At 46.8% G+C, this 10,328-nt stretch overlaps 2 protein-coding genes and 1 long non-coding RNA gene across 5 annotated transcripts; 1 reads left to right on the forward strand and 2 right to left on the reverse strand.

The window, feature by feature from the left end:
* The first annotated feature begins 302 nt into the window (after nucleotides 1–302).
* LOC109140601 (uncharacterized) lies at nucleotides 303–1,335 on the forward strand. Its single transcript, XR_002042501.2, has 2 exons — nucleotides 303–412; nucleotides 1,124–1,335. It is a non-coding gene; the product is annotated as an uncharacterized LOC109140601 (long non-coding RNA).
* On the reverse strand, nucleotides 934–4,972 carry LOC104934710 (zinc finger protein 70). 2 transcript variants are annotated; one of them, XM_027275505.1, is made up of 5 exons: nucleotides 4,775–4,972; nucleotides 3,505–3,742; nucleotides 2,946–2,995; nucleotides 2,804–2,870; nucleotides 934–2,734 (listed from the first exon to the last, which is right to left on the reverse strand). In XM_027275505.1, the coding sequence occupies exons 1-5, from the start codon at nucleotides 4,880–4,882 to the stop codon at nucleotides 1,572–1,574; spliced, it is 1,626 nt and encodes a 541-aa protein (XP_027131306.1). In that variant the 5' UTR covers nucleotides 4,883–4,972; the 3' UTR covers nucleotides 934–1,571. The 2 variants fall into 2 exon arrangements, with proteins under 2 accessions (XP_027131306.1, XP_027131305.1); XM_027275504.1 differs by having other exon boundaries at nucleotides 3,421–3,742.
* A 516-nt stretch (nucleotides 4,973–5,488) lies between these two features.
* Nucleotides 5,489–9,492, reverse strand: vsx1 (visual system homeobox 1 homolog, chx10-like). Of its 2 annotated transcripts, none has more exons than XM_027275509.1 (5): nucleotides 9,011–9,492; nucleotides 8,588–8,663; nucleotides 8,166–8,289; nucleotides 7,319–7,499; nucleotides 5,489–6,441 (listed from the first exon to the last, which is right to left on the reverse strand). In XM_027275509.1, the coding sequence occupies exons 1-5, from the start codon at nucleotides 9,483–9,485 to the stop codon at nucleotides 6,140–6,142; spliced, it is 1,158 nt and encodes a 385-aa protein (XP_027131310.1). In that variant the 5' UTR covers nucleotides 9,486–9,492; the 3' UTR covers nucleotides 5,489–6,139. The 2 variants fall into 2 exon arrangements, with proteins under 2 accessions (XP_027131310.1, XP_027131309.1); XM_027275508.1 differs by having other exon boundaries at nucleotides 7,304–7,499.
* Nucleotides 9,493–10,328: the final 836 nt, after the last annotated feature.

Here is a 10,328-nt window from a genome sequence, read left to right on the forward strand (position 1 = left end):
ATTTAAATGACGTCATGAATATTAATCATATAATTATAATATCACTGCGGATCAGCTGATCGATCATTGGTTTTCAGCAGCTGATGTCTCACCGGACACGTTGAGCTTCCCTCCCACGAACCAGCTGATCTTTCCGCTGCTCAGCTCGCAGTCCCGGACCCGGTGGAACGGTTCGACCCAGCGGAGTCTGTCCACCGCGGCGGAGCCCCAGAACCGATCCGGGTCCGTGACGGAGAGTCGGTACAGGTCCCGGTGGGACAGCCGGGACAGCTCGGAGCTCCAGGTGCCCGGAGGAGGAGGAGCAGAAACGGAGGACAGACTCCGGGCACAACCTGGTCCGGTCCGGGTCTGACCCAGTCCAAGAGTCCTGCAGCGGCTCAGGAGGGTCCCGAAGAGTCCGGACCTCCTGCAGGTCTGAGCGGCCATATCGATCCCCCGAGCCCACGACTGAGACTAAGACTGAGACTAAGACTGACTCACCTGAACTCTCTCTCTCTCTCTCTCACTCAGGTGTTTCTCTCTCTCTCTCTCTCTCTCTCTCTCTCTCTCAGGTGTTTCTCTCTCTCTCTCTCAGGTGTTCTCTCTGTCTCTCTCAGGTGTTTCTCTCTCTCAGGTGTTCTCTCTCTCTCAGGTGTTCTCTCTGTCTCTCTCTCTCTCAGGTGTTTCTCTCTCTCTCTCTCAGGTGTTCTCTCTGTCTCTCAGGTGTTTCTCTCTCTCTCTCTCAGGTGTTCTCTCTGTCTCTCTCTCAGGTGTTCTCTCTCTCTCTCTGGTGTTCTCTCTCTGTCTCTCTCTCTCTCAGGTGTTCTCTCTCTCGTGTTCTCTCTCTCTCTCTCTCTCTCTCAGGTGTTCTCTCGTGTTCTCTCTCTCTCTCTCTCTCATGGAAGACCTCCAGGGACAAAACTCTGCGACAGTCACGTGATGTGACAGATGAACTTTTTATAAAGTTTATTAAAGTCACAAAACTTTTTCATGTTTTATTAAAAATCAGTTTTTAATTTTTAAAACAGAACATTTTATTTTGTTGATTTTCAAACAGGAAGTAGTTTAAACTGTTTCCTGTCAAACATCGTTTGACTCTAACGAGCTCGTCTCTTCTTCTGTGGTTCGCTCTGACACCTCACAGGTTCGAACCCCGGCAGTCATGTGACCTGAGCAGGTGAACAGGTGACTCACCTGTCCTGTCAGCTGCTGCCCCCTGCAGGTCAGCTCCATGACTGCAGTCTGACACGATGAAGACTAAGAAGACAGTGAGGCCGACTGAAAGCTCCAGAACAGACACTTTATTATTCATTATTAAAAATCATCTCATCTGTTTGGACTGCTGTAATCTGATTACTGTAATCTGATTACTCTGCTGGTTTGTCGCTGGTACTTGTATTTTGTTGCTGTCGCCGCTGACCTCTGACCTCTGGTTAATCTGATGTAATGATGATGTAATCCATCAGATTAAAGATGTCGACACATTAATCCACCTGTGTGTCCGTTAATCACCTTAACGAGCTGGCGGCTGATCAGCTGATCAAACAAACATCTACATGTTTACATCTGAGGGCAGGCCGTGGTTGGTTGGGTCAGAGGTCAGAGGTCGCCCTCTGCTGCGCCTGCCTAAGGTGAGCTTTGGTCTGCAGGTGCACCTTGAGGAAGGTGAGCAGGCGGAAGCTCTTCCCGCAGTCGTGGCAGCTGTACGGCGTCTCTCCGCTGTGGATGCTGCGGTGCCTCATGAAGCTCGTGGCCAGGTTGAAGGTCTTGAAGCAGAGGCCGCACCTGTATGGCTTCTCCCCGGTGTGGGTGTACCTGTGGTCCCTCAGCAGCTCCTTCAGCCGGTAACTTTTCCCGCAGACGTCGCAGTGGAACGGCTTCTCCCCCGTGTGGCGCCGCTGGTGCACCTTAAACTGCGACAGGTTGGGGAACTTCTTGTCGCACACGTCGCAGGTGATGATGGCGTCCGCGGCCGGCAGCCCGTCGGCTGGCAGCTCATGCGAGTGTTTGCTGATGACGTGGTTCTTCAGGCAGCGGTAACTCTTCCCGCAGATGGAGCAGAGCTGCCGCTCTCCGGTGTGGATGGCCTGGTGGCTGCGCAGGTTGGCGGCCTGCGTGAAGCCCTTCCCGCAGACGTCGCAGCGGTACGGCCGGACGTCCTGGTGGACCAGCTTGTGTCGTGTCAGGTGGCAGGCGTGGTAGAAGCTCTTCCCACAGACGTCGCAGATGAAGGTCTTGTCGAAGTGCGTCATGCGGTGCATCTTCAGCACGCTGATGCAGGCGTAGCCTTTCCCGCAGATGTCGCAGTGGCAGCTCTTCTCTCCGGTGTGCCGTGCCTTCACGTGGAGGTCGCGGTGCGTCTTGTGGTTGAACCTCTTGGCACAGTAGTCGCAGGCGTACGGCAGCAGCCCGTGCTCTTTGATCTCGTGCTCGCGAAGTCTCAGGACACCGGTGAACTCTGCCCCGCACACCGAGCACGCCGGGTGAGCGGTCTTCTCGTGGTCGCTGAGCCGCTCTGCGCTTGGAAACAACATCCCGCACCGCGAGCACTGCTGGTGACTTCCTGTCTCTGCAGTCGGAGGCGTGTCCGTGTCTTTTGTCCGTCGGCTGTGGCGCCGTTTCCTGCTGCGCGTCGCAGAGACGGGGCCGGTGCCAGGCGGCGGCGAGGACGGCCGGGCGTACCCGTGGTCAGGGAAGTCTGCCTGCAGAGGCGGCGAGGAGGGGGCGGGGTCACCGCGAAGAGTTGTGACTTCATCTGCAACGAGAGAGGTCAATGGTCACGGACGACCTGAACTCTGACCAATCAGGAGCTGGATCAACTCACCTTTAGCATTAGGGTTAGCATGGCTCTGCAGTGACAGCAGCAGACACTCTGAGGCGGCGCCGGCGCTCTGCAAGACAAAAACACTTCGTTCAGACGTTCAGACGTTCATCTGCTCGGACTGTTGGTGGATTCAGACACCGACCCTGTAAACCACGACGTACGTCTGTCCAGAGGAGCGCTCAGCTTCATCACCTGAAACACAAAACACACGTCTGTCTGCTCCAATCACAGCTGACCAAGCAACTAGTTATTTAGCTAACCATCTGTTTACATTGTTAGCTAACTAGTTAACTAAGTACCTGTTAGTTAGCGTTTTGTTTAGCTAGCTAATCTGCTAGTAACGTCTCTCAGGTAATGCTAAACTCCAGCTAAGTTCAGATGTAACATCATCTTCAAAATGTAGCTAACACGCAGCTAACACGAGGCTAACATGTAGCTAACACGCAGCTAACACGAGGCTAACACGTAGCTAACACGAGGCTAACAAGTAGCTAACACGTAGCTAACACGAGGCTAACAAGTAGCTAACACGCAGCTAACACGAGGCTAACACGCAGCTAACACGCGGCTAACACGTAGCTAACACAATGCATAGCTAACGCGTAGCTAACACCGACCTCCTGCAGCCTCCTTCGGACCTCCCTGAGCCTCCTTCGGACCTCCCTGAGCTTCCTTCGGGCCTCCCTGAGCCTCCTTCGGGCCTCCTGCAGCCTCCTTCGGACCTCCCTGAGCCTCCTTCGGGCCTCCAGCAGCCTCCTCCGGGCCTCCAGCAGCCTCCTCCGGGCCTCCTGCAGCCTCCTCCGGGCCTCCTGCAGCCTCCTCCGGGCCTCCCTGAGCCTCCTTCGGGCCTCCCTGAGCCTCCTTCGGGCCTCCTGCAGCCTCCTTGAAGATGTTGAGGACCTGGTGGACGGCGAGGACACACAGAGCGCTGAGCTTCTCCTGAAACAAACGTCAGTAACATGTTTGAATACAGATGAACTGCATGATGGGAGTTGTAGTACTTGTTGTAGTGCTAACCATAGACATACAGTCGTCCCTCGCTATATCGCGGTTCACTTTTCACGGACTCGCTGTTTCGCGGATTTTTTTCAGTGTAATTTTGCATGCTTTTTTTTTTTACAGCGTACTGTACAGTATGAACGCGCATTGTGTTCTGCGTCCGAAATTGGCTAAGGGAGAACCGCACATGTTCTGCGTCCTGTTTAAGGGAGTACTGTACAAAATGTGTGTAAAGAGGTGTATAAAAGTGTGTGGTTAGGGGTTTTACGGCCTTAAAACATGTATAATAATTGTAAAACTTTCTTCGCGGATTTCGTTTATTGCGGGTTATTTTTAGAACGTATCCCCCGCGATAAACGAGGGACCACTGTACATACATAGACGCCGCATTGAGCGCTGAATCGTACGTAAACGGCGCCGCCATATTGTTTCGGGCAGATCTGCCCGTAAACTAATAACAGGAAATGGACTGAGCTTCATAAAGCGCCTTTCTACAAAGTTCTTCAAGTTAATGTCTCTTATACACCCATTCACACACACACTAATATATCTGGGAAACAAACAGGCACCAAAAACAACGTATGTAACTTTTAAAGTGATGATTATAAATGTTTACTCCTTATGTAAGCACCAAACCAACGTATGTATTTTCTAATGCTGATGTTTACAGCTACTAATGTGTGTAACACTGTTGTGATGATAAAATTTGAAATATTTAATTTAACATTTAATCTGTGTCTATAATAACCAGATCCTGAAATGTAGATGTGACATGAGGGGTTCTGAATAAAGAGCATATATATATTATATATCTCTATATATGTCTGTGTATATATGTCTGTGTATATATGTCTATGGTGCTAACACAGCACTACAACAAGGACTACAACTCTGAGTCCTGAGCATGCGCAGTGACAGACTTCCGGTCCCCGCTGGTTAGCCTCGTTAGCCTCGTTAGCCTCGTTAGCTCACCTCGGTTTGTTTGATCTCCGCGGCGGGAAAAAGCTCTGCCAGCAGCGCGCGGGCCAGCTGATTCACGACGAGCGTCACTTCCTGTTCCACGGCGGGAAAATCCGCCATGTTGAACTGTTCACGCGGCTAGCTTAGCCACAACACGGCTAAAGGAGCGCCGCGGGGCCGGAAGTGACGTCAGTGACCTTGACTTGTAAAAGCTCGAGTTGCTCGACTGACGTTAGTGACGTCAGAATGTTTAAATTAATTATTAAAAACAAACAGAATATTTAATACGCTTCAAATATATTTAATATGTTATTATTAAATTATTTATAATATTCTACTGTTTGTGTCTGGAAGAAAACTAAATGAAATAAATAATTAAATGTTTAATAAATTAATTAATCATCGTTATCGTTGTTTTAGTACAAAGCTTTCAGTATGTTTAACATCTAAGTAATTATTTAATAATAAACACTGTATGGAAGTCTGAGACTGACAAATAAATGTTTTAAAGTTTCTTTAATGAAGTTTATTCTGATTAATGTAAATGTAATTAAATGTCTGCAGTTTGGTAGAAATAAAAGTTCCAGTGATTCATAAAAATAAATAATGTTTTTTATTGTCCTGCTGAACACACACACACGATGATAAACAGACTTTTTTTAAATATGACATTTAAATTTACATTCGTCTTAAAAACACAAAACAGAATAAATAAAACATGAAACTGTCTCTTAAAAACACGAAACAGACGACACACAGACGCCGTCACATTCATCCCACTGTCTCCTGATGACCGTTAGCATGCTAACATGCTAATAACTGTGATGTCATTAGCAGTTAGCGCTTGTTAGCATGCTAACATGCTAATATCTGTGATGTCATTATCAGTTAGCACTTGGTAGCATGCTAACATGCTAATATCTGTGATGTCATTATCAGTTAGCGCTTGTTAGCATGTTAACATGCTAATAACTGTAATGTCATTATCAGTTAGCGCTTGTTAAAATGCTAATATCTGTGATGTCATTATCAGTTAGCGCTTGTTAGCATGCTAACATGTTAATATCTGTGATGTCATTAGCAGTTAGCGCTTGTTAGCATGGTAACATGCTAATAACTGTGATGTCATTAACAGTTAGCGCTTGTTAACATGGTAACATGCTAATAACTGTGATGTCATTAGCAGTTAGCGCTTGTTAACATTTTAATTTTACATTTGATGAAGCTAACATCTTAGCATGCTAACACGTAGCATGCTAACCTGCATAGTAACAAACAATGTCATGGCTGTTCACACATTGGCTGTCCATGTGATCCCTGAAAGGACAGCCAATCAAATCACACCGCTGTCATCATGTCTGCCTCGTCCTCCAGCCTTCAGCTGTGCTCGTCCGACTCGCCGCTGCTCTGTCGCCGTGGTGAGGAGGCGGTCCTTATGGAGCCTGCGGCCTCCTGCTGTTTGGAGGAGCTGGACAGGTCGATGGCCACCTCCTCCTCCGTGTCCTCGTCCTCCATCTCCAGCAGCTCGTCCTCTTCGTGCTCCGCCTCGTGTGCCACCTCCCGAGACTTTCCGCCGCCCCGTCGCTCCGGGGCGTCGCAGAAAGAGTCGCAGTGCGTGGAGTCCGACTGCGGAGGGCTGGAACATTTCTTCGACATCTCTAAAGACTTCTTGTGCATCCCTGAGAGGACGGAGACGGAGACGGACTCAGTTCAGTCTGCACGAGTCACACAGATTATTACACATGTCTGTGATCATGAACGTGTCTCTGCGTGTCTTTGTCTCTCTGTGTCTCTGTCTTTGTGTCTCTGTGTCTTTGTCCCTGTGTCTTTGTGTTTCTGTCTCTGTCTGTGTCTCTGTGTCTTTGTGTTTCTGAGTCTCTGAGTCTTTTAGTCTCTGTGTCTTTGTGTCTCTGTGTCTTTGTCTCTGTGTCTTTGTCTTTGTGTTTCTGAGTCTCTGAGTCTTTTTGTCTCTGTGTCTTTTTGTCTCTGTGTCTCTGAGTCTTTTTGTCTCTGTGTCTTTGTGTTTCTGAGCCTCTGAGTCATTTTGTCTCTGTGTCTCTGTGTCTTTGTGTTTCTGTGTCTCTGAGTCTTTTTGTCTCTGTGTCTTTGTGTTTCTGAGTCTCTGAGTCTTTTTGTCTCTATGTCTCTGTGTCTTTGTCTCTATGTCTTTGTGTTTCTGAGTCTCTGAGTCTTTTTGTCTCTGTGTCTCTGTCTCTGTGTCTTTGTGTCTCTGTGTCTTTGTCTCTGTGTCTTTGTGTTTCTGAGTCTCTGAGTCTTTTTGTCTCTGTGTCTTTGTGTTTCTGAGTCTTTTTGTCTCTGTGTCTCTGTGTCTTTGTGTTTCTGAGTCTCTGAGTCTTTTTGTCTCTGTGTCTTTGTCTCTGTTTCTCTGTTTCTCTGTGTCTCTGTGTCTTTCTGTGTCTTTGTCTCTGTGTCTCTGTGTCTTTGTCTCTGTCTCTGTGTCTTTGTCTCTGTGTCTTTGTCTCTGTGTCTCTGTGTCTTTGTGTATTGCTGCTCGGTGTGGTGCGTGTGCGTGGCACTGACGTGCATGCGGCTCACCGAGCAGCCAGGGGGCGCAGGATCCCATCATGCCGTTCTTGGCCGAGTTCAGGATGGACTCCGGCAGCGGGATGGAGTGTCGGACCATCGCCCCGTACAGGCCGTACTCCGCCATGACGCTGCTGCGACCCCAACACTTCTCACGCTTTCGCCACTTCGCCCGCCGGTTCTGGAACCACACCTGGAAAAATTTGACACCATTCAAAAACTTTCCAAAACTTTAATACTTAATATTTAATGAAAGTAAAGCAGTTTACAGGGTCACAGTGATAAATATAGTTTTAGTTTTTACAGTAACATCTCTGTAAAAAACATTTTCATCCAGATTACTGTAAAATAAATGTACTGTAAAATAAATGTACTTTAAAATAACTACTGTAAAATAAATGTACTGTAAAATAACTTTACTGTAAAATAAATGTACTGTAAAATAACTACTGTAAAATAACTACTGTAAAATAAATGTACTTTAAAATAACTTTACTGTAAAATAAATGTACTGTAAAATAGATTTACTGTAAAATAAATGTACTGTAAAATAACTTTACTGTAAAAAAAAAAGTACTGTAAAATAAATGTACTGTAAAATAAATGTACTGTAAAATAACTACTGTAAAATAAATGTAAATGTACTGTAAAATAACTACTGTAAAATAAATGTAAATGTACTTTAAAATAACTTTACTGTAAAATAACTTTAGTGTATTTTTCTGTAAAAGTGGCGACAAACTGAATTTAGACTTGGTTCATTCATTAATATTCAAATTATCTTTATTTGAGTTTGAATCTCAAAGATCAGTGATGTCTGGATGGATCAGCTGCTGGATCAGCTGTGACCCGGTCTCACCTGGATCCGGTCCTCGGGCAGCTCGGTCTTCATGGCGAGCATCTCTCGGGCGTAGACGTCGGGATAATGAGCTTCATGAAACGCTTTCTCCAACTCCTCCAACTGATGAGACGTGAACACGGTCCTACAGGACGGAACCACAACGTGAGACCAGAACCACAGAGAGACCAGAACCACAGAGAGACCAGAACCACAACGTGAGACCAGAACCACAGAGAGACCAGAACCACAGAGGGACCAGAACCACAGTGACGTCATCCAACTTCAAAATAAATTACATTTTTCTTAAAAAACTAAAAAAAATATTTTAATAAAAAACTTTTTTCATTAAATAATTTTTTCTTTGATTTTAATTTAATTTCGAACTTACCCTGATAATTATGAATAATGAATGAATGTTAACCTTTCAGAATAAAGCTCACCTGTGCCTCCTCTTCTTCCTCTTCTGGCAGTTTGCGGAGTTCTTGGGGTCGTTGCGGTCCGACAGACCCTCTTCATCTGCGGACACATCGATCATCGATCAGCTGATTACCGACAACAACCGAGGCCAAGGCGGGAAAACACCCAAACAAAACGCTCTGAATATTAATGAGTTCATTTAAATTAAAAACGTTAAAATTGTAATGAATTATTTTTTTGTTTTTTTGAAGCGACATAAAAATCAACTTGAATTAAAATCACTTCATTAAAATCGAGCCGAGCCGAACCGAGCCGAGCTGAAGCACAAGAATAAAAAACTTTTTGACACGAACATAAAAAATAAAAAGTTTCTTTAAAATCATAAATAAAACAGTATTTACAAAATAAAAGCATCATGGACCGGGCCGAGCCGGGCCGAGCCGTACCGGAGTAGGCGTCCCTCTGGGCCTCCAGGTTCTGCATGTAGTGGTTCTCGGCCCGGGCCTGCAGCAGCGGCAGGTGACCCGGCAGGAAGCAGGGCGCTCCGGCGGGCTGCTGCGCCGCGAGGCTGCACAGGAAGCCGAGCCCGAGAGGGAGCGACCCGCCCGGGAACGAGAACCCGCCGAGGGCCCCGGAGCCTCCATGCGGCTCCGCCCCGGGCCCGGAGCCCGAACCCGGAGGAGGAGCTCCGGGCTGCTGCCGCACCTGCAGGTCCGACTCCAGGCCCAACAGGTCGGTGATGGCGAACCCTTTGGACCGGAACCCGGAGCCGTGCAGCCGGGACTTGTCGATGCCGAAGCCCGGAGATAAGAGCTTCACTTTGGGCTTCTCCTCGGTGTCCTCCCGAGCCGTCATGCTGCTGATCCGGATCAATGGTCCTGAACGGTGACAGACCGGGATGGTCCCGTTGGCGGGCTCCATTTATCAGGCTGCGGGCTGTGCGGGATCAGAGCATCAGCCAATCAGGAGCCAGATCTGAGGCGGGCGGAGGGGGCGGCTCAATCCAGGGGGATTAATTGGCACCAATTTAACTTCAATCCGACCAGGACTAAGACCAGGACCCAAGACCCAAGACCCAAGACCCAGACCAGGACCAGGACTAAGACCAGGACCCAGACCAAGACCAGGACCAGGACCAGGATTAAGACCAGGATCCAAGACCCAGACCAGAACCAGGACTAAGACCAGGACCCAAGACCCAAGAACAGGACCATAACCAGGATTAAGACCAGGACCCAAGACCCACACCAGGACCAGGACCAGGATTAAGACCAGTACCCAAGACCCAAGACCCAAGACCCAGACAAGGACCAAGACCAGGACCAGGACAGACTAGGAGCATTTTCTACCTTTAATGAATTAAACAGAAAACAAAGAAACGTTAAAAACAGTTTATGAGTCAGAATGAAATCAAATCAAAGGTTTTTATATTTTTGATGTAAAGTATCCTGATACTTTATGATTCATGATTTGAATAAATGAGATTATTTGTATTTTAACTTCATATAAAATATCAATAAACAGAGATGAAGATGTAAAATATACTTTATATATTTTTAATGTTTGACAAAGTGTGAATCTGATTTCATTAAAAACATTTTTGTGTCTTCAATTTTTTAATCAGTGAAACAATAAAAACAAACAAATGAAACTTTAAGAAGATTTTTGATTTTTTCATCCTGACAGATTAAATCCGATTATTTTAGTTTTTAACATGAAACGTCGAGCTGCAGTTTTTTTATTAGAAATCTTTATTTCAAAGTT

The sequence above is a fragment of the Larimichthys crocea genome, unplaced genomic scaffold (assembly GCF_000972845.2).
Source record: "Larimichthys crocea isolate SSNF unplaced genomic scaffold, L_crocea_2.0 scaffold143, whole genome shotgun sequence".
NCBI classification, from domain to species: Eukaryota; Metazoa; Chordata; class Actinopteri; family Sciaenidae; genus Larimichthys; species Larimichthys crocea.

Bases quoted from the DNA above. Each gene is read 5' to 3' on its own strand.
- LOC104934710 (XM_027275504.1), bottom strand. From the start codon at position 4,882: ATGGCGGATTTTCCCGCCGTGGAACAGGAAGTGACGCTCGTCGTGAAT. The intron at 2,871-2,945 runs GTCGGTGTCTGA...TTTGTCTTGCAG, and splicing joins CGTACGTCGTGGTTTACAGG to AGCGCCGGCGCCGCCTCAGA. The intron at 2,735-2,803 runs GTGAGTTGATCC...CTCTCGTTGCAG, and splicing joins TGCTAACCCTAATGCTAAAG to ATGAAGTCACAACTCTTCGC.
- vsx1 (XM_027275508.1), bottom strand. From the start codon at position 9,485: ATGGAGCCCGCCAACGGGACCATCCCGGTCTGTCACCGTTCAGGACCA. The intron at 8,290-8,587 runs GTGAGCTTTATT...TCCGTCCTGTAG, and splicing joins AGGAAGAAGAGGAGGCACAG to GACCGTGTTCACGTCTCATC. The intron at 6,442-7,303 runs GTCAGTGCCACG...CCGTCCTCTCAG, and splicing joins GCTCGGTGAGCCGCATGCAC to GGATGCACAAGAAGTCTTTA.